The sequence below is a fragment of the Aulonocara sp. 'chitande type north' Nkhata Bay genome, linkage group LG12 (genome assembly GCF_057382095.1).
Source record: "Aulonocara sp. 'chitande type north' Nkhata Bay isolate Kocher_YH1m ecotype deep benthic linkage group LG12, A_spYH_male_GT1.1, whole genome shotgun sequence".
Lineage (NCBI taxonomy): Eukaryota > Metazoa > Chordata > Actinopteri > Cichliformes > Cichlidae > Aulonocara > Aulonocara sp. 'chitande type north' Nkhata Bay.
Window position 1 is genome coordinate 22,416,663 of NC_141355.1, and position 22,122 is coordinate 22,438,784.

The 22,122-nt window shown below is 42.7% G+C and overlaps 2 protein-coding genes across 3 annotated transcripts in view; one reads left to right on the forward strand and one right to left on the reverse strand.

The window, feature by feature from the left end:
* Positions 1 to 2,688: 2,688 nt before the first annotated feature.
* selenom (selenoprotein M) lies at positions 2,689 to 7,691 on the forward strand. Of its 2 annotated transcripts, none has more exons than XM_086314388.1 (6): positions 2,689 to 2,823; positions 3,436 to 3,608; positions 4,315 to 4,350; positions 4,549 to 4,583; positions 4,670 to 4,748; positions 6,724 to 7,691. In XM_086314388.1, exons 2-6 carry the CDS (start codon positions 3,513 to 3,515, stop codon positions 6,952 to 6,954), a joined length of 477 nt encoding a protein of 158 aa, XP_086170514.1. In that variant the 5' UTR covers positions 2,689 to 2,823; positions 3,436 to 3,512; the 3' UTR covers positions 6,955 to 7,691. The 2 variants fall into 2 exon arrangements, with proteins under 2 accessions (XP_086170514.1, XP_086170513.1); XM_086314387.1 differs by having other exon boundaries at positions 2,704 to 2,834.
* smtnb (smoothelin b) overlaps positions 7,440 to 22,122 on the reverse strand; it is a 49,384-nt gene continuing 34,701 nt past the window's right edge. Inside the window, exons 11-21 of the mRNA XM_086314386.1 lie at positions 21,096 to 21,169; positions 14,117 to 14,296; positions 13,831 to 13,906; positions 13,640 to 13,672; positions 12,698 to 12,877; positions 12,428 to 12,490; positions 12,253 to 12,325; positions 11,994 to 12,170; positions 11,775 to 11,901; positions 11,491 to 11,642; positions 7,440 to 9,026 (exon numbers count right to left, since the gene is read on the reverse strand). Coding sequence (XP_086170512.1) covers positions 8,873 to 9,026; positions 11,491 to 11,642; positions 11,775 to 11,901; positions 11,994 to 12,170; positions 12,253 to 12,325; positions 12,428 to 12,490; positions 12,698 to 12,877; positions 13,640 to 13,672; positions 13,831 to 13,906; positions 14,117 to 14,296; positions 21,096 to 21,169 — 1,289 coding nt within the window. The 3' untranslated portion in view covers positions 7,440 to 8,872. The remainder of the gene's footprint in view (positions 9,027 to 11,490; positions 11,643 to 11,774; positions 11,902 to 11,993; positions 12,171 to 12,252; positions 12,326 to 12,427; positions 12,491 to 12,697; positions 12,878 to 13,639; positions 13,673 to 13,830; positions 13,907 to 14,116; positions 14,297 to 21,095; positions 21,170 to 22,122) is intronic.

Below are 22,122 nucleotides of genomic sequence, written 5' to 3' on the forward strand. Positions count from 1 at the left end.
ACTATACTATTCTAAATAATTTAATCAGGGCAGGTTTCTTAAGTTTCCTTTCTTACTTTTGATTGATGGGTGGGGGCTTTATTATAATAGAACAGGGGAGAAAAGAATGAAGAGCAGGGAGAAAGACAATCAGTAAATAGCCTCAGGCCAGATTCTAACCCAGCATTTAGCCTCCCGTCAGACCACAATAGTTTTATTCCATTTCATTCCAATTAGTTTTAAGTCATATGGGTCACCTGCTTTGCCTGATGAACTAAACCATCACCCAGTGTTGCACATTTGTACCTTATGTCACTTATTAAACATGTAATATACTCACTTCCTAGTTATGGGTCAATGATACAGTGATAATGCTGTATCTTTGTGTAATGTTTTTTCATTACTTCTAATTATCGTTATTGTATTTACTGCATATAAATGTCAAAATAAAGACTTGGAACTAGTGCACTCACTGTCATAAATACCGGTTTATTCAAAGAGGGGAAAAAAACTAATTAATTCTACGTTAGCCTGTGGAAACACCTGAGGGTACCTCATGAGTCTCACTGGTACTTAAAAATGCATGAGTCAAAAACGGAGTGTGTGTTTATGTCTGTGCTATTTAGGGCCAAGACTTGGGAAAAGCCGTGCACTGTGGTTAGCTTGAAGCTGCTAACAGTACCTACACTAGACCTTCATAACACTACCTGTAACAAACAGTTAATTATTTATCTTAACTTAATGCATGAACATTGATGCATTTTCATATTACTACAGAAAAAAAAATATAACAGCATGCACAATCCTTAGTCTAGGACACTCCTTATTCTCAAGAATTCTGCTCAATGTTTACAAGCTGCTACACTGGTCACTTTAAATCACTTAAAGGTCACTTTAAATAATTCAAACTATAAATTTTAAATTGTTATTGATACTTTTATCTCCTAATCTTAAAGTGTATATTTATTTTCTTACCCTTCTTATATTTATTGTTTGTTTTTCTTTTGCACTGATGTAACCATTCCTCCATCCTTTGAATTTTATACAACCAACGTCCCTTCCTTTCCTCCTCCCACTGCTTTTGCCATCTTGCTCTCATATCTTGCCTTACCATACTCCTTATCTCTGCTTGGCCAAAACTAACAGCCATGTCAACCACTCCATGTTTTACGGCCTCCTTTGCAACTCTGCCTTTTGATTCGCCCATACTCCATAGTGCGCTGGAACCCATAAAAACACAACTGCAAGTCCCATCATATGTATCCGGAAAAGTGACTGCTGAATTTCCGCCAAAGCATCTGCTCTACTGTGTGAGTGACTATGCTGTAGACTGACCAATGATGAACTTGAATCTGAACAAATGACAGCATGTAAAGGTCTCACGTCTTCTTTAACCTTTCATCAAACCACAATCCAAGAAACTTAAATTTACTCACCCTTTCTAATTCTTGATCATACAACTTAAGCTTGATGTCTTTACCAACTCTCTTCCTTGTAAAAAAAACATCACCTTGGTTTTATCAACCGAAAATTTAAAACCCCACTTATAAGACCACTCTTTGACTCTTCTAATTGTTCCCTGCAGTTTCTTCACAATATACTCTATATTTTCCCCTCTCTTCCATATTGCTCCATCATCAGCAAAAAGTGAACATCCCACCCCTGCCTCTATATCATTAAACACATCATCTATCATCAAAGAAAATAACATAGGTGCTCCCTTGAGGTGTACCATTTTCTACCAAAAACCTTTCAGAAAAAACCTTCCCAATCCTCACTTGAATATGTCGCCCCTTTAAAAAAATCCATTATCCACCCGTACATCCTCCCCCTAATACCCAATTTACAGAGTTTAATTAGTAGGCCATCTCTCCACATCATATCATAGGCCGTTTCTATATCAAAACTACACTCTCACTGTTTGTTTGTGCTTTTCGAACTTCATGTTCCAAACATAAAACTGGATCCATAGTATTCCTCCTTCTTCTAAACCCACTTTGATATTTAGAGATAAATCCACAAAAGATCTTTAGCGGACTCACTGAGTTGTTTTAACATGGTATAGCATACCTGATCTTTTCCCGGTGCTGATAATTTAGATATTTGAGCATTCAGTACCTTTGAGGTTTTTCTGAAGAGTATTTTGGACTTTTCATTGTTTTGAATTGTTGCAATAAAAACATATTTGCATAAAGCAAGTATATTTGTTCACTCCCATACTGTTAAGGGTATTAGAAACATGAAGAGTATGCTGTTGAAGTTTCTTTAGAACAGATTTAAAAAACAAATCTGATTAATTTGCTATTAATCTTGAGTTAACTATTGATAAGTATGCGATTAATCGCGACTAAATATTTTAATCGACTGCCAGCCCTAATAAAAACATAACATTTGTCCCAGTGTTGTGACTGACTTATTTGTCACCGGTGGCACCAGTGAAGTCTATTTATAAACGAGTTTCACACAAATGAGCTTCACTTGACGCGTAAGAAGTCTCAGCACAGCAGTCCTGAAAGGGACATCCTGAAAACAAAGAAGCTGATCAACAGCACAGTGAGTTCAGGGAGGTGAGCTGTGAAGTTGTAGTTTACCTCATTGATGTTGGCGCAACTTATTTCCACGGTTTTTTCAAGTGAGATTGTAAACCTGACACCCTTCTTAACTCAAGGGGAGGTCCTCCTCCTTCCTGTTGTTTCAACTAATGATTTACATACCGTCACCTGCTTTAACCCCGGAAACAGAGCAGTGCAAACACAGCAAACAGCTCCAGTTTTTCTTCTTCCCAGAAATGTTTATATAGGAAGATCTATCCTTTATATTTAAACAGGAGAACAGCGAAAGAAGGTAAAATACAAGTAAGTTGGATTTATTTCATATTCGGATCTAATATTTCTTGAGCTCAGCGCTCACCGGTCACTGTGAGAACTTTTGTAGTGCGGGGATCAGACACCTGAAAAGTCTGCTCCCACACAGGGTTGTGACTCATTAAATAGTCCTTGACTTGGTAAATATCACATTTCCTTCACGGGACTCTGAGTTTTTCAACCACAATCCTTTACAACAATCGATCTTCTTTAATCCTCCTAAATCCAAGATTACACAGACTAAATAACTTTGCATAGTTCACCTTCAGGATCAGTCTACCATATAATCCAGTGCATTTAGGAATTTAAAATTATGCTGTTATTAATGTAACATGTGTCACTTTGCACAAAAGGACATCAAAAAAAAGAAGAGCACGCAGACAATAACAGAGCTCTTTCCGTTGTCCATCTCTACAATTACACCGCCTGTGACAGCCTATAGAGCGCGCATGAAATCCATAAGGAAGCCTGGAATAACCAATGAGCGCGCTAACCACGCCTGCTCCTCTCTCCGCCACAAAAATATTTGACGTGGCAAAAGGTCCGGACGTGACATAGCTGCTCATCATCTCTCCTCCCTCCTCTTCCATAGCTCGGTTACCTTCAATCATCTGCAGGTACTGGTCCCGGTGAAGAGCGAGTGCGGCTCCTCGATCTGAAGCAGGAGAAATGTGGCTGATCGTGTTGGCCAGTTTACTTCACTGCGCCTCGGCTTATGATGTGGATCTGAAGAAGCTGGAGGGGCTGGCAAGAGCGAGGGTGGAGGTAACATAAGGCTTTATTTTTTCATAATCCTCCGCATAAAGAAGAACACGGAAATAATCGTGTCAGGGCCAATTATCGTTTAAACGTGTGAATGGGTGCCCTGCTTTTAAACATTTTTGGATTGGGCGCATGCGTGACCAGGACAGATGTGTACTAAGGTGAATGGATGCCTCCGTGCTTGAATGGCCTGCGATCTAATGAAGAACACGGTCTCTAATTCACATTGTTACTATTTTAGTAACCCTAAAATCGTCATCACAAAGTGACTTGGTGGAAGCTTAAAAGGGGGGCACAGGGTGTGTAACAGGCGGTCCTGCACAAAGACTGAAACTCTACACCTTTTTCTTTTGAGATCTGTGCAGTTTCCCCCAGGGTGTCACCTACCCAGTCACCTACTTGCCAGCATCACTGAAGCAAATCATGATCTGTTGTTATTGTAGTGTTAGTCACGCCTTATACCTGAGGCTCAGATATCAGCAAAAATAGGTCGGGTGGCCTTCCCTGGGGCCGTACTAAGCGTTCTTCAAAGTAAAAGCTCGCAGTGATACCAGCACATAAATGGTTTTTTTTCTGTATAAAGATGCATTACAGTTGCAGATGACGTGTGTTCAGTAATCATGTTTCCAGTTCTTGTAAAGCCCCATTTCTGAAACACGAGCTCTGCATGTAACTTTTTCTTGTTTCTTGTGTTGTTGTCTTTCCTCAGACGTGTGGTGGATGACAGCTGAACAGGCTCAGAGAGGCAAGTTGCCCTGTTATGTGAACAAAAGTGACAAAACACTGAGAGCCAGGGGTCAGAGGCAGGCTAAAGCCTTACTCCTGCCTAGAAGTTTTTTCTCTCTGAGGAACATTTTAGTTTAGAGTTTCACATAATCCCTGACACATTTGCCACTGAAACCCAAACTGAGTGGAAAACACTAATCCAAACCTCTGTCTGCAGGTCAAAGCCTTTGTGATCCAGGATATTCCTCTTTAGTATCCTTTCACTGAAGTGCACTGTTACTCTTTAGAAATATCTGCTCATAAACTGCACGCTGTTTAATCCCTGAGCACCACCTCAGCCATAACCTGGTGATGAAGCACATTCCTGGCGCAGACCCTGAGCTTGTCCTCCTGAACCATCATTATGAAGAGCTGGACGTAAGTGTGTGTTGTGCCTTTCTTTTATTTTACTTTTTTAAATTGTATTTGTTGTTTACTTGCAGCAAATATGACACTCGTTTGTGCTGAATGTCAGATTCAGTTTAACAACTGAAGTAAAGCATCTCACCACCAACATTTGACATCATTACTCGAAGAGATTACAGCTGAAATGATGACAAACAGGTGTCCTGTGACCGCTGAGCAGGCTCTGAGCTTTTCCCGTCTTTTGGATTAAAATAACTTCAGAAGGAAACAAGAAATCTGCAGAGCACAGGTCATTCTACAGATATATCCCACTTTGATATGACAAGAACTTACTTCTAACATTTAAACTTGAACTAAATTATTACTTAACTGACTATTTATTTACAAAAAATGACAGCTTTTTTCCCACCAAATTTCAAAGCCTGGTTGTGCTGTGATTCTTTTTTTTTCCCTCAACGGTGTTTCCTTACTCCTTCTGCAAGTCTTCAGGCGTTTTAATGAATATTATTTCCTCAGGCTCTTCAGCCACGTAGTCGGTTATAATAATCGTGCAACAAATCAGCAGATTGTCTTATTAATTTCATACAGTTAAAAGTAAGTAATCCTTCATATGTTAAGCCTTAAGTGTAACAAAATTCAATGGCTGTGAAATTATCTGGTCAAATATGACATGTTTTATTTTATGTGACAAAAAAACAGTGACGCAGTGAACCATCTGCTGAGATATTAGACACCCAAATTAGACGTACTTGATAAAAAGATTGATAATGATACAGAACAGTTAGAATTTACATAAAATACTAAAGTTTTACTCCAGAAACAGCTTGTAATGTTTTTGTGTAATTGGGAGTCACAGCATGTCAGTCACCTGACATGCTGTCAGTCACCTCATATTCATTAAGTTCTGTCATTTAATCAATTTATGTATTTTGCACTTCCCTAAAAGTAAAGTGAGTAACACCAGTGACTTTAACTAAAAGCTTCAAATTATTAAATAAGAGAGGAATTCAGATAAACCACTTACCACTAGCAATTCAAAACAATAGACTTTTCTCATGCAGTTACATAAGTTCAGCTTTGTTGTGTCATGTTTAAAATATATGTGGTAGTCCTATTATGGCGTTTTAAATGGTAAAAAGCATATTTTTGTGGTCAAAATACAGCATTGAATCACTATACTTGACTGTGGGGATGAGCATTTTTGTGATGGTCAAACTTATTTATCACTTAACAAACAAAAAAAAATTGTTGAACTGAATATTCGAGAAGATGTAATAGTTCGGATAACGTTTTATTTGAATGTGGAAATAAATTGTAACCCTAAAGTGTTTTTCAAGTGTAATATTTTTGTAAATGCCGGGAGCATTTCCGTGGAATGACTCGCAGATCACTTTGTTTGATCTGAGGCTTCTTTGAAATTTTAAAGTACTGTTATGATTTAATCAGATTTTTCTCCTTTTTACTTTTCCTGTTCTCAGGTGTTATTTTGTTTTTAACTTCAGCCATATCTTTTATATAGCCTTATTTTTTCTTAACTCCTGCATTTGTTGCCGTGGTTGTGGTTAACAGCCTTTATCGCTTTTTTTTTTTTTTTTGCACCTGTTGTTCCTTCCTGTGACGTCTTGTATGTTTGCATTGTTAATCAGCCTCCACTGGAAAGCTCTTTGGGCCAGTTCCCATGCTTTTGAATGGGTTGTATAAATACAACTGTCTGTTATGACATTAAAAAGAGCAGCACATTGGCCAGAAAACTGTAACAAGGATCCAAAAGAAATGTAAACTGTTTCAGAGCTTTGTAGTTTCATCACGAGTGATCTTTTCACACGACACATAATTCATTTGTGCAGGTTTAATGTTTTTTCAGGTTTCTTTAAACCCATCAATGTTCAGCTCAGCTTTACTGCACTATTAATATATCGCAGATCAGTGTCTTTTGTTTAGAGCACAGTTTAATGGTCCTTTTATAACAAGTGTGTTTCCTCCGCAGCGCGTCGCCCTGTCTGACATGACCCGCTCTGAGATAAATGAGCTGCTGGGGAAACTGGGTTTCTACAAGAAGGCTCAGGCCGAAGCCGAGGTGCCGGAGGAGTTCCGCTTCTCTCCTGCCAAAGACAGCCCGTTCAAAAATGAGCCTGCCTACCAGCCTTCTGCTTCATCTATAGCCACCGAGAGTGGCTCCTCAGAGCCCAGCACAGAAGTCAAACACACTGACCTGTAAGAGTAGACATCAGCAGTAACAGTACCCCTCTAGCTCCCTTAGCTGCTCCACAACCAGCTGATTATCACAGGTGACAGAAATGTTTGTAATTTCAGAGCCTAGCAGATTACAGATGAGCCCGTCAGCAGGCCTTTGTAGACGCTCCACAGTCTGAATTTGCACCATTTTTTTTTACGCCACTGTCCATTTTGTCTTCATCTGTTGTAATGAGCTTGAGCTCTTTTGTGTGTCTGTGATTGCCTCTGACCTACTGTGAAACTAAATGAAGCCTCAGGCTGAAAATCGTCTGACTAGCCTGGGGTTGATGCTGCGTGTTCTGGTGGGTTGGGCTGATGCGCACAAAAAGACTCAAGTGCATGGAAAGTAAACCATTTTTAAAAAGAAGTGTGCTCTGGCTCTTTTTGTGCTGAGTGTTTGTGTGCAGATATCCCACGCTGCCGGGACCATGGATAGCCTTCCAAGCAATAATCCCACACAAACACACGTTTGTTTCTCAAATTGGTTTATTTCACATTTAACTGTGGTGCACAGAAAAATGAAATAATGTGTTTTAGCTCTCATATATATACACACACACACATACACACATACAATACTCCACTGCTTCATGAAAGCTTTTTTTCTGTCGGCAGCAGATAGTTCTCAAATAATCTCTCAAATCTAAGAAATAAGCTTCTTTTAAATCAACTCTGAAACCAAATTTTCTTCTCGTAGAAACCCAAATTTTATACAAGTGAAATAAAATATTCATTTAAAATTATTTTTGTCCCGTTTCCTCTTAGCTACATTTAGTTAAATATACAGTTGGCTGGTTATCAGTCATGAATCCTCATGTTTGTACTGAAAGCCGGCTTTCACACAGGAAAAAATAACATTGTGGCATCTTAAGCTTATCGACAAAACCTTTTAAAAGCACGATGTGCACACCAGCGTTAACCGTATTAAAAACTACTCAAGCATAAATAAGGAGCCCTCTAACAGCTGTGTGAGAATGTGTGTGGCAGGGCAATGCAGCGGTGGTGGGAGGTGTGTGTGTGCTGTCCACCAAACAGCCAGTAATGACACAAATCAGCTGAATGACTTCTTTGTACCGAAATACAAAAAAAAAATCCAAACCTCAGTTTAACAGCTAGCATCTTTCATCCATACTTATATGATGGTGATGATGATGATGGTGGTGGTGGTGTGGTCATACAGGATGGATCAAATGTCCAGTAAATGTCCTCAGTAGCTGTTTGGACTTCAGAAAAGTGAGATTACAGCAACGATGTTGAATCCATTTGAATAACAAATGCAGAAAATCCCTGTGCTCACGTAATAAGAATCCTTATACTCATCAATTACATCAAAATGAAAATAACTTAATTAAAACACTTCAAGCAACATGAGTTTGGTTTAAAAAAAAAGTAAAAGTACCAAAATTGAATAGAAATAATAAGTTTTTTCTTTTTCAGTGAGATTACTGAGAGAAGTGCAAACACATTACAGTACTTACAAAAGTGTAGCAGAGAAAAACGCACGTACAAATACTGCAAAAAACTGCAAATACTAGAAAACTATTTTTCTTTTTTCTCTCTTGAGCCGTTTCTCAGTACAACAGCAATGTGATCAAACTACTGCCTGTTGAATATTACTTGGAGTTTTTTTTTTTTTTTAAACAAAGGGGTCTTTTTAAGAATCATGCTGCTGCTGATCTCTTACTGGACTTTTGTGTCGACAGTGTGTGTGTGTCCAGAATAAGCAACACACATTATCACTGCCGGAAAACATTTTAAGCTGATTTTAACTGATACATACACACATGCTTACAATCCCCAAGCCGACCATCAGAGATGTGCAACTGTTTGACCCAGCCTGCTGTCAGAGCGGAGGCCATCATCAGGTGAAGGTTAGGGGGGAGGAGGAGCCCGAAAACAGGTCAGAGGTCACAGGGCCGACCCATGGACATCTCATACCTGCGCAGGTGGTTGACCAGAGACTGCACGTAGGTGAAGACGCATTTGGAGTCTGGTTTGTTACCCATGATCATCATGTCTTCCACCTCCAGCAAAGGCATGCAGTTGGCGTGGGTCCTGAGGAACAGGCGTACAGGACAGCGTGCATGAGAAAGCAGAACAGACAGAAGACCAGCTGGGAAGGAGAAATCATCATGTTCACTACAAGTTTCTTTTTCTTTTTCAAATAGATGATTCTTTATCTATGAATATAGTATAAATGGCCATGGAGGAGGTCTTTAACAGTAGAAACTTTGCTGCTCTTCACATTTTCCAAAGCTGTTTAGTGTGCTAGAGTCTTTGGCACATTTGCTCTAAACCATTATGGACCCTTTAAAAGCTCTGTATAAATAAACTTGGGTAATGTTGGGCATTTCAATAAACAGTTTTAAGAACTGAGACCTCCAGTGTGAGCTATGCAGAGTGTAACCACAAGGTGGCAACATCTCCTCACACTCTAACCCCTGAGAAATCCCACAAAGAGAAAAAGCACCTAAAAACAGCAGATGGGCCGATGAGATAATAAACGTCAACAACGTAACATTTTTTCAGTAATTTCAGGAACTGTGGACATAAATCAGTCTGCACTTTATTTCTATTAGAGTATCTTTACAAGGCTTGACAAGCCAAGTGCATAAACACCTGTAACCTTACACTTGATAAAAACTTGGTGCACAAAGCAGGCTTCATCCTTCTCTGTTTTTTTTCCTTAACTCTGTTTGAAACGTTGTGATCCGGCAGTTCCTTTTAAAGCACTGATCTGCAGATGGTCCTGGCCCTCTGCCTGAGCCATAGTCTCAGAATACAGATACACACATGCTATCACACACACACCATGTTTGGTACTTTGGAGCTTCAGATTAACATGAAGCATCAAATATCCAAAAGAAGCCAATAAAGGAGTTTTTCTGTGTTTTACATTTTAAGTCTGTCGGGAACCACAGAGTGTGTGCGGTTCCCTCACAAGCTCGTCCCCTCTCTCACCATAGGCTCAGTTTTAGCTGGGGTGCAACTTTAGGAGGAATTTTTGGTTTTAACCAGGCCCTTCGTCACCAGACCCCTGTAGAACTCCTGCAGGTACGTGTACACACACTTCCAATCTGGCTCACGCATCTTCACCATGTCGTCCACATCCAGCAGCTGGGGACAGTCCACTAGTTTCCTGCACCCACGGCCAGCGGGGGAAGGGGGTAGAGGAAGGGAATAGGGAGAGGAAGGAAAGGACCCAAAAAGACAGAAACAACGTGGATAGAACAGGAAACACAACAGGCAAAGGACAGATAAAAAGACACAGAAGGAACGGGACGGAGAGAGTAGACAAAGAGATGGAGAGTGTGGGAAAATGAGGAAGTGGGAGTGGGAAAAAAAAAAGAAAGCAGTGAGCAGCCAGTGAAAAACAAAAACAGAAGGAGTGAGAAAGAACACAAAGAAAAAACAATCACATTACATTCTGTGTTCACAAATATATCCATGAGCTGACATGCTTCATGAACATCTCAGTACATACATACAGTGCGTGACAAAAACACGTACGCACACACACAAAGGCAAAACAAAATGTCAAATGAGCGCCAGGCGATGCTCATTTAGCCTTTTTGTTTGCTGTTGTTTTTTTCTGTGCACTGAGACGAGGATGTTTTTGTTGTTGTTGTTGTTTTTTTTAACCATAATCAATGTGAAATACGAGACACGATGAAAAAAACAACGTGGATTCTGCAAAAAACACACAAAAAAACCCCCAAAGTTACAACGACAGAGTGACTAACAAAAACAACCACACTGGTGCACAGTATAGTGTGTGTTTGAGTGCGTATCAAGGATCCAGATAGTAAACATAAACTATTGGCGGGGATTTGGAGTGCCCGGGGAGGTGAGTGATAGTGCAACACAAAGGTGAGAAGATCTAGGGGAGTGGGTGGGGCTGTGGCTGAGTGACAGCACAGTGCTGAGTACGATTCGCTACTTGAGATATCTCAGCGTTACATTATCCTGGTGGGAGCACGTGAAGATGCACACACAGCTGGGTGGGGGTACCAAAAGTGAAGACTGGTGGCATAAAAGAGGAATTTGAAAAAGAAAAGAACAAGGAGAGGAAAGAGTTTTAGACTAAAATAGAGGGACATGACTCAAGGCACAGAGGCGAGCTTAGAAGTTTGTTTTTTTTAACCTGTTTGCTGTTTGGAGTGGGATTGCCTGTGGGGATCTGGTTTGGAGGAGATTGGGGTGTCAGAGCGGTTACTCATAGGAGAGGGAAGAGTGGAGGTTTAGAGGCAGCGGTATTAGAGTAGTAATGGGCTCAGTCGTGAGTGGGGTTTTGATAAACCTGGGAGAAAGGGGGAAAGCAGGACATCGGTCGAGAAGTTTTCCCATACCACTGGTCTGCAAATGCCGGCATACAGCGACACAGAATAAAGGGGAGCGGGGCAGCGAATCAAACTGGCTCATCACTTCTACACCTATAGGCCTAACACAGTAGTTCTTCCATTGGTTTCCTACAGTCACTGCAAATGTTAGGAAGAACCTGTCTTCAGCATGTACTCACTCTGCAGCGCTAAAGGCCACCTCAAAGTTTTGCCTGCGGTTGCTCGGGCTCAGGGAGTTGTAGTCAAAGGCTTCGGGGAAGAAATTGTGCACCAGGGCACAGAACGCCATGCCGTTACTCCAGCTGGATGAAAAATTCTGAATATCCACATGCTGACGAAGAAAAAGAAACAAAAGAGATACGCAGACGGGGATGGATAAGCAGTGGAAACTTTCCCAAAGTATCATCTCAGCTCAGGTTCAAGATTAAAAATGAGCACTTAGCGTGGAGGATCGCTGGCTCACCTCATACGAGCGGGTCTTGGCACGACACCAGTCAAGGAGCATCTGCTTGATGGAGTTTGCATTGGGTACGCCAAAGCTGGTGGAGCGCTGGACTTTGTTTACCTTGGCCACCGCCTGATTTCCAGGGCTAAAAGAAAAGTCAGTTTTGTGTTAATATTTACATGCCTCCATCTGCTCCTTTTCTTTCTTTGGTAGCACTACCTTTCTGTTTATTCTTACCCGCCTCCCTCCTTCTCCAGCTTCTCTATCATGGCTTTGCGGGCCTGCATGGCCGATGTCTTCGGCAGCGTCTGAGCCCTCATCAGCTCCTTGCGCCTCTCCGCCTGCCTTCGCTCGATGGCGGCCAACCCGCCGCTGCCGCTTCGCGACGACGCGTCGTCCTCGCGGTCGAACACACTGAGCCCAGGAGGTTAATTTGAGAGAGTGCACAGATGTTTAAATCTGCTGTAGTTAACAGTACAAATGCCTCGTGACCAACCTTCCTATTTTTTTGCTCGTGTTAGTGGAGGTGGAAGAGGTGAAGCTGAATGATTTTGACTGGACTGTCCCTCCTAGAACGACAATCACACGGACACATTAATGAGAAGATTAAGAAAAAAAATGCAATGCACTCGAGTGAATGTGTTTTTGTAAATCCAGCAAGCAAAACTCACTGTCTGTTTTCTGCACATAACTGGACTCGACAATAGTACTGCGTGTTGATTTGCTCCCATCATCTGAAAACACACAAAAACTTTTTAAAATTGACCATTCTTTATAAAATTCTTCCCATCTCTGTCTTTATAATCAATTTTTTTTGATGCAACACAATTTTACTCTTTTTACTTTCAAGCTAATGTCTTTGTTTTGAATGTTTATAGATTGGTTTTATTGTTTTGGTTTTACTTCAGTTAAATGCTGGTTCAAGAAAGATTAGAGACTACCAGACTGAGCAAAGCGGTTCGTTTTGGTGATTTGGCCGACGGCTGACCCATCTGCCGACTTCTCCACCTTGCTCGTGACCACCTCTCCCGCTCCGACCCCGGCACGACCTTTCTGCACCCGGTCTTCTCTCTGCTGCCGGAGCTCCTGCAGGCGGGTTTCGCGTTCCTTTTCTCTCTGGTCTGGAGGAGAGGAGACGGGAATGGTAGAGAGATGATGTCAGTGGAAAAAGAGGAGGAGGAGAAGGAGGACAAGAGGTCCTAAATAAGCTGACAGGACCTCATCTGACTGCCACAAAGTTGGATTAAGTGAGGCCTTCCAGATTTGAGGCAATATGTTTGAGAATTCTTTCCACGGGACTGTGAGGGTTTCTGAGCACACAAACACCCACAGGTGGGAGTCTTAACAGGCAAGCCAAAGCTGTCAAATAAGATGTTCTGCGCAAACACCATAGACCGCAGAGAGCAAATACACACTGCGATGTTGAAAACGCTGGTACCTGCACTGATGGCTGTAGTTTTTCTCAGAAAACACGCATGCATTTACACATACTGCACAGTATTAATGATTTACTAACTTAAATTGTGTCTAATATCTAGATCACCGAGGCCCTCTTGGACCCTTTGCATGCTCATTTCCACCGAATCCACTGACGCATCCACTCTAAATCTGAGCTCACCATTAGCAGGTGCCTAATGAAACCACGTGGTGAGTGCCCGCAGAAAAACAGATCTTAACTGTTGTAGGGTGAGTGTTTAACACATTAAAAAACCCAAAAACAAAACACAGGATGCATGCAAGATACCAAAAAATTTCATAATATCCTCCATCACAAACCACATCTAAGATTGTTGTGGTCTCACAATGACAGGGTGTGTGCACACAAAAAGGCAAACACAGGCAAGTATAAATTGTTATTGCACACTGCACACCACCTGTCCTACCCATTTCTTCTTGAGTACATCCCAGCATGGCCTCTGAGGGCAGAATTAAAGGCAATTACGTGTCAAGATAAGGTATAAACAATAACAAAAAAGTAGATGAAAATTAGAAATCATCAGGCCTGACTGCTTTTAAATATCTAAAAAGAAAGCCTTCATGCAGTTTGGAGTAACAGTAAGATGCATGATGTTACCTCTCTTTCTTTTACGGAGGTCTCTCATGGCTGCGCGGATCATCTTCCTCTCCTCAAAGTCTTTTGACTCATCGAGCTGTGAAAGAGGGGATGGAAACATGAGGGGTCGTTCTATGCAAATTTGCCCAATTGGTACTTTCTATGCTACAAATCTGCACACACACAATGCAGAGCTGTGACAAGGTTTAGTGTCAATGCACAAACTTTCCACACGCCTGAATCAAAACACACTTTTATCGAAATAATAACTTAAATCATTGAGAATTATGGCTCCGGCGTGACGTACCATTTTGTCGAGGAGCTCTTCATCCTCGATCGCAGCCAGCTTTTCAGCTGTTAGTTTCCCGGAGAATTCAGCAGGTTTGGTCTGAGCGCCAGAGCCATTGGGAATGAGTGGGACGTGACGCTGGACAGACGAGACAGCTGAAAACACTGGCTCAGAAGCAATGACGGGCCCCGTCTCCATCTGCGCGCAAAACGAACACAGTAACACAACACAGAGCGTGAACAGGAGCACATTTATTATCATAGACTGCAAAGAAAACCGTGACCTTAGTTGGAAATCAGTGAGCTACTGGGAGGACACTTCTTAAACCAGAGCCAGAACCAAAATGAAGGAGGGTAAAAAAGAAAACTTATTTGAAAGTGGCTGACATTTAAGATGTAATCAGAACAAGCCGAGGGCTGCTCTAACACATCGCAGGGACAGTACGTCTGACACTTCCTGTCCAGTAATAACTTCCTTGTCTCTAGGCCAGCTCCAGCGGGATGATCTGCGAGGGAGTGACAATAAGCACACGAGGCTAAAAGAAACCCTGCCAAGTTACTGTTCACTAGTTTATGGAGTGCTGCTGACACATGGATTTTTCTTAATCATACAACACTGCTGCCAACCCGAGTTTATGTGACAGATGCAATGCTTTACTCTCACTGTAAAATAGGGACAACGCATTACTATATAAAAAAGTCCAGAGGAAAAATATCTCCTAAGGGCTGAGGAGCAGAGCTGAGGAACGTGGGAATGTGTTGCATTATTGAGAGTTACCATGAATCCTATAGCAAATTCCTTTTACATGTTCATATGGTGCCGAATGCCTGTGGCAGACTATATGTTCTAGCTGTGGCCTCAATGCTTTTGCTGTAAACGACTCTGGGTCCAGATATAGCTCAGGCAGCTGGTCCCATCTGTATCCACAGCCGCCGAGTCCTGCCCACTGAAGTCCCCCAGCCAAACCAGGTCTCAGCAGGGAGGGACAATGCCCAGCTCAGCCACAGAACTGGGTGATCAAAGGTGGTCCCTGGTTTTCAACTCTTTTCTGGACACAGAGTTCTGACCCATGGGACAGGCTGGACTGAGAGGCCCGCGACCGATGAAGAATGTTCTGGGAGGCAATGCAGCCAGACAAGGTCTCTGAGTCAGGCCACAGGGGGAATGCACACGGGGTGAGAAGCTCCCCGATAACCTTTGTGGTCGAGTCATGTATAACTAAGCCTAAGTGTACCTATAAACATCCAAGTCATTGTGGAATTTTAAAAAAGCCTGTTTTGATAGTTTTTTTTTTCTGTGATGGGAGACTGCTTTGACCAGTTCCAGGTGAAAAAGTATAAATAGAAAAAATGGCAAAATAAGCTGAAACTGGGCAAAGACATACAGAAACACGATCAGATAAGATCACCCCTCATTATCACATCGGTCTGCTGAAAGGATTACCACTTAATGGAAACCAGTCACCTTGACTTAAAGTAGTTGACTGGCGGTCCCAGCTGCCTCCACAAGATTAGACTCTTCATGGTTCAATAACTGAATCTCATGCTGCAAATTTAAAATATCCCTGGAAAGGTTACAAGTGCACACACAGAGGGTATGTTACACAGTTGCAAAAGCAAACAAGCCTCAAGGTGAGGACCACATCTAATCAGAGCCTTTCAGTCTTTTCTAACCTGACGTCTTGCTACTAGGCTCCTTTCTGAAAAACACTGTGCCACACGAGTTAAAAACGCCTTCAGTGGCTTTGCGGGACCTGCTTTCCTTCCTTGCATTTTCTTTCTAACTCGTGATTCCAACTTTATAAATGAAAAGGAACAAAAAGCAGAAGAAAGACTTCAAACGTTCAATTCTATCTTCACGTGCCTGCCAAAGTGAGCACGGCACACAATCTGCAGATGGCAAACTAAAAGGCTGCTGCTAAATGTAATCATCCTTCCCTCCGCCGGGAAGTGCATCCACTCAACAGAACACTTGCAGGCATCCATGAATGCGAGCCGGGACACAATTAGAGACGCATGGTGTTACAGCACAGGAATACCTCTGTGACAGACTGCGGTGGAGTCCTTCACATAAACACAATCTGTCAGAATCTGTGGCAGCTGAGACGGTCAGCTGAGACGGTCAAGCTTACTGAGAGATTTGAAAGAGGTGACCAGAGTATGTGGTTTGAACACGGGATCGCTGCTGCGGCACATAAAATTAATGGTCTGCGGATCCGCAGGTATTGGCAACACTGGCACAAAAAGACAGTCCCATTCTTCAAGTGGCTTATCTGAATTAAAGGGATCATGATCAGAATCATTAACAGAGCAGTACCATGCTGTTGCAGAGAGAAATGTTTGCCATCAGAGAGGGAGCAGAGAGGGAGCGGCACGTAGCAAAGGTTGGCGGGTGAGGGGCCGGTGAAGGTGCGTTTGTCCTGGGAGACAGAGAGACTGAGTGCTGGATGGGCGTTAGAGGCTCCTGGGGTACACTTAACTGACTATGCAGGAGACGGTGTGCTTGGGTTTCCTGAGGTGCACTGGAAAGAGAGTGTTGGGGAGTGCAGCTGGAAGCATCCTGGAGTTTTTCAGACCCAGTCTCTTGCATGCAGGATGGAGCACCACCGGATGAAGTTTTGCTTTTATTAGAAATTAAACTGGAGCAGTCTTTGCTGTAAAGTTCATGCAGTGATGGATCAGGTAGCCCCATCACCTGACACAGGGCCTCAACTTGCCTCATCAGCCTTTCCTGCTGAATCCTCAGTCTCAGGTTCTCCTCCTGCAACCTGGACATTGTCTCAGCCAGAGGAGCCACCTCAGCCGCAGCCTCATCCAGCCGGGCATCCACTCGCTTCCCAAAGGCTTGCAGGTCACTGTGGATCTCCCCCACGGCACAGCGCAATGTTGCCTCAAATTTCTTCACACCAAATTGCTCCTCTTCATCCTCAGCTTCATCCTGAGCAAGCAGGTCCCCAATTACTTCTTCGAGGCCAGACTCAGCACAAGCACTGTCTGGGCTTCCCAAAGCCTTAGGAGACTGAGAGGCTGGGAGGAAGTCCAGGTTCACTCCAGGCATGGCCAGACAAACTTTAACTCACACTGGCCAATGTCCTCTTTGCTGAAATACCCACAAGTTTCCAAAAAGTTTATCCTGAGGTGTCAGATCAGGGCTGTGTCCTATGCCTCAGTGAGAATAGAAGTGTCCTCTCAGAAAACAATGCATGACCTTTATACCCCCCCCTGCAACCAATGAGTATGCAGGGAATCCTGTTTCCCAGGCAGCCCACACCTACTCATTTCTAGGTGCCCTGGGCGTGTATATTTATCTCCTGCCCCGCTGTTATTCCACTGAGCTGGTTAGATCTGGGGCACTGGGGGAGGTGGAATTGTAGTGACCACAAGTCAGGAAACTCACACCTCCCAGTTCAACTTTCCTTTTATCTAAAGCACGTCCTTCACACCTCCACTGGCAGGCAGCAGGCATTTAGATGTGGCTCTAGGCCTGGGCTGAGGTGAAAAAGTTGCACACTGGTTGTACACCTCCTTTACTAAAGGCTTTCTAACAAAATACAACCTGATTCATCAGCTCAGCCATTTTGCATGATTACCATTCAAGATATAGCTCCAGATTTGGGAAGAGGGCAAAGAATTTAGGTCCATGAGAAAACCAGACATGCTGTGGATATGAAGTAAAGCCCTGTTTTCAGAGCTCTGGGCAAGGATGTTAGGAAGGACAGCAATTCAAAAATTTCGTTCAAGGGTAAAGTCAAATCAGCCAGTGCTGATGTCAAGTACTTCTGTGTTAAATTAAAACTTCTTAAGATGAAGTTACTCAAAGGCGTTTTGCTGCACCACAGTACAGAAATCAAATAGTACTGTGCATACTGCATCTATGAACACAGTGTGAACAGAAGCATTTCATGATAAATATGTGATCATTGATGACAAACATAAAGACGTAAAGTAAAGTGCATCAATCTAGGATTAAAATGAGGACTGGAACTGGGGAGAAATTTGACAAAGTGCAACAGTCGCTGGAATTTAAAGATAAGCAAATGAGAATGACGTGGGCTCGAAGAGTGAATACAAATGCTTAGCGGCAGCAGGAACAATAGCCCAACCCATGGAGGACATCACTCTACTCTATTAATTAAGTACATCCCCAGCCTTTACCCTCCGGTCTGTGAACCAAGCTTAAATCTGTGACACACATGAACCGGTTGTGTACCCAGCATGCGTCATGGATCGACAGCATGCTAACAATAGAGTTTTCATCCCTCTGTGTGACAGCGAGACAATCTGCCACTGACTTTGAGCCTAGACGTCCACGTTCATGCGGCAGCACCACCAGCGTGACCGAGAGCTTTGAAATAATCTCTGCGACTTTTGGAAAGGCCAACTGTCCTGTCATCGCCATGGTTATAAAGCTAAGGCATCATTTGTACTTGTGTTCAAGGCCAGCGATCAGCATGGACAGACAGCGGACAAAACAGGCAGGAGCAGCTGCGATCACTTAGAGCAGAAGCCAACATTAATTAGCCACCACCTAAAATGAACTCTCATTGTAATGAAACACTGCGAGCACTTAGCCGAAATAAAAAACTACAAGTCACTCAGTATTTGGACTTTTTCATTGTTATTTGATCTTAACCGGTCTCTCAAATGGCTCCTGATTTAAAAGTGATCGTCTAGAAAAGAAAAGCCGATGCTATCAGCGTCTTTTATTGGGATAGAAATAAATTGCAAGTGCTCAGGTTAGACCACCAAAGTGAAGGCCAGACCACCCAAACAGATCACAGTTTCATCTCAAAACCACTCTGGTCAATTAACATCACTAAACAGGAAGAGTTTATTCAAACGCATGCCATCCTGTGCACTCTCTTATAGTCACTAATGTGAAAAGGGTATGTGGGTAAGCTTCTTTAAGGTCAATCCTCCTGACATGTCACCTTCTCTCTCTCTTACACACACACACACACACACACACACACACACACACACACACACACACACACACACACACACACACACACACACAAGCTAAACCAGAGAAAGTCAGGCAACAGGTGGTCTCTGCATCTGCCTGAACCAACCCACCAACCTCTGAGCTCAGCTTAACCAACGGTGTCTGTTGTTTTTCTCAGTCTCATTAGCGTGGTGACTGAGGCTTAGTCTTCGATGGTGAGCAGAAGCTGTTGAAATATCAGCAGCAGCCTTAATGCAGCTCTGCGCTTTCTCACTGAAGGTGTTTACGTTAAACTTATACAACTACGACGCAGCTGTCTGGATGTTGTAAACCACTGCCTGCTGCTGCCAGCATGCAGTCATACCTGTGCTGTGTCGCTGGAGCCCATTGCTGATCCACCAACCTCAACAGTTACAGATAGCACAGTTGTTGTCTGGTAACTGTTTAGAAGTAATCCTATGCACAGCTGCACTTAAAGACATTACCTGCATGCTAGGATAAACCTCACATCTTGCAGAAGATTTATCTTCTTCATGCAAAAATCTGTCTTTTATAAGAAAGCTGTTATGCTAAAGGAGGGTCCACAGGCACAGCCTTGTGGACCCTCTTCCCAGCCCTAATTAACCTACTCTCAAATCTCATAATCAGATTACCACTGCGCTCAACACACGGGGGGAGGGGGGACACAAAGCCATTAAAGAGTAAACAGAACAGTGTTTGTTGTGCCTTTCCTCTCTCAATCACCCACTCTCCATTAACTAGGATGCTTCCTTTCATGGTAGAGTGAAGGATTTAAGAAATGGGGCAAATGGGAGTTTATCTGTTCTCCCAGATCTCAGAGGTTATAGTTTGGTCATTTCTGACTGCTGTAACTTTCCAATCCTATGGAAAGACCAATCCACCCAATCAGTGCAGTGTGTGCACATGCAGCACTGTGCAAATGATCCACACCTCATTTCTTTATGTTTTGCTAGGAAAATGGGTGCAGTGCAGCTTTGGCACACACTAGATTGATCAGCTGACGGGGCAGACGTATCTCTCAGGTCCCGTGTCAGGTTTTTCCTGGATTCTTTCCAATTTTGTAAGGGAATGACTTTCAGATAGTGCTGTAGTGGGGGTTTAGGTCCAAGACTTCCAGTTTTCTCCTCCACTTGTTCAGTTTTCTCAGTTTTTTTAAGAGATAAGATAAGAGAGACACTGTACACCAGGATGAGATAGTCCAAGTTTTCAGCTAATAGCACTTTTGGAGTCATGCTGATAAAAAAAATATATAATTTGATATCCGTCAAACTGTGTTATCTTTGGCATTTTTCATAAAGAAATGTTATTTGCTAAGTTGTCTAGATACAACACAGGTTGATCCCTTGAGTTATATGTTGTTTCATGCTTGAACGACTCATAGGTCACCGTTAACTGGCTTAAAAAGCAAAAAAAATGTTCATTTGAATGTTTACAAGGCCTTATAATTAGTGAAAAAGTAGCCAATGTCCAGGGAAAACTTTAAAAAAATCTCTAGAAAGCCTGAAGAAATAGGTTTTCTAAAAATTACAAAAAGGAAATGAGGGATAGTTCAAGACTTTTGCACAGCACTGAAGGTGTATTTAGGAAACATTTCCTGGATAATTTTCAGCGTGCATGACCTACAGAGAAAAACGGGAATACCCAGAACACCTCCCTCCCTCCCTCTTTCTCTCTCTCTCTCCTTCTCTCTTTCATATACCCTACAAGGGCAGATGTGACTGGCTCTGTGTTTGATAAACACTGTTCTTCCCTCCTCTCCCTCCTTTTCTTACACATGGTGTCCTTCACTCCCCTGGCTCTCTAGCTTTTCAGACCTTATAGGTGATTGTTGTGACAGAAACGCAGCAGAAACCGTGCAATTTAACTGGGTCCGCTGGAAATAAAACAGAAGATGAAAAAAAGCTCAAACTATAAATTAATAGCAGATCTTATCAAGCCTGTTACACGAACTTGATAAGATCTGTCAGGTTTATGTGTAGCCACAATTTTGTGACCATTTGTCAAAACCATTTTGTAAGGCAGTTTGTACCTTGATGGAGGGTCCAGAGGAGAAGCTGGAGGAAGAGATCTTAAATGGCGTGGCTCTTAGGCCGAGGGTCAACTCTGAAACAGAGAAACAAAGATTTGAGAAATGTAAGACCTTAAGCTGGTGTGAAAACAAACACACACCACTACAGTGTCATACACAGCACACAAGTCTAATGACTGAAGATAGCACCACCTTTAACATAAGCACTTTCTTCACTGGCCTGGTGTGCACATTTCTATGTGACCCGCTTCCACCCACATCCAGACACGCACACATGAAAGCTATATCATAAAATACAGGACTGATGCAAACCAGCAAAGCTCGGTCTACATTTAAGAGAGTTTGCAGCGCTTTTGCAGGAAACTGGAGACACATTAACAGGCTGCTGTTACTCAGAGCAGGACAGGCAGGATTCCAAAAAAGGAGCCTAAAAACATTAAAGCGAACATGACATGAAAAAGAGCCGTGCGAGGCTCGTGACAGAGCGCAGCGCGGCTCTCGGAGTACGAGGGAGCTGTAAGTGGTGAGCGGGCTGGAATCGCACGTGTTCAGACTGAGTTTAAAATAAACTGTTTGGGTTTTAGATGCCGGTCGCTGAGAAGAGCTGAAGCTTTAGACATCTTTGTTTGGACAGACTGTAACAGCAGCCGTAGCGCTCGCGCTTCTGTAAAGCGCTGAGTTGATGCCAGACATGTTTTTCTATCATGCAGATAATTCGTCTCTGTTACATCACGACATACTGTCCTGAGTGTACTATCAAGATGTTGAGCCACATTCAAAGTGAATGTGTTCCCTCTCTGATGGCATTTTTCTCTCATTTTAAAATTCACACTCAAACCACTGACTGTAAAAAGTAAGTGTGCTGCAGACAATAACTACAGAATATGACACACAAAGGCCTGTACTGTGTGGGCGGGCAGGCTAATTCATTTGCACTGTAACAATATTCCCATTGAGTTTCGTCTGAGACAACCAGTTGCTGTTTCTCTTGTCCAAGTTTGTTCTCTTCTGTTGACCCCACAGCTCC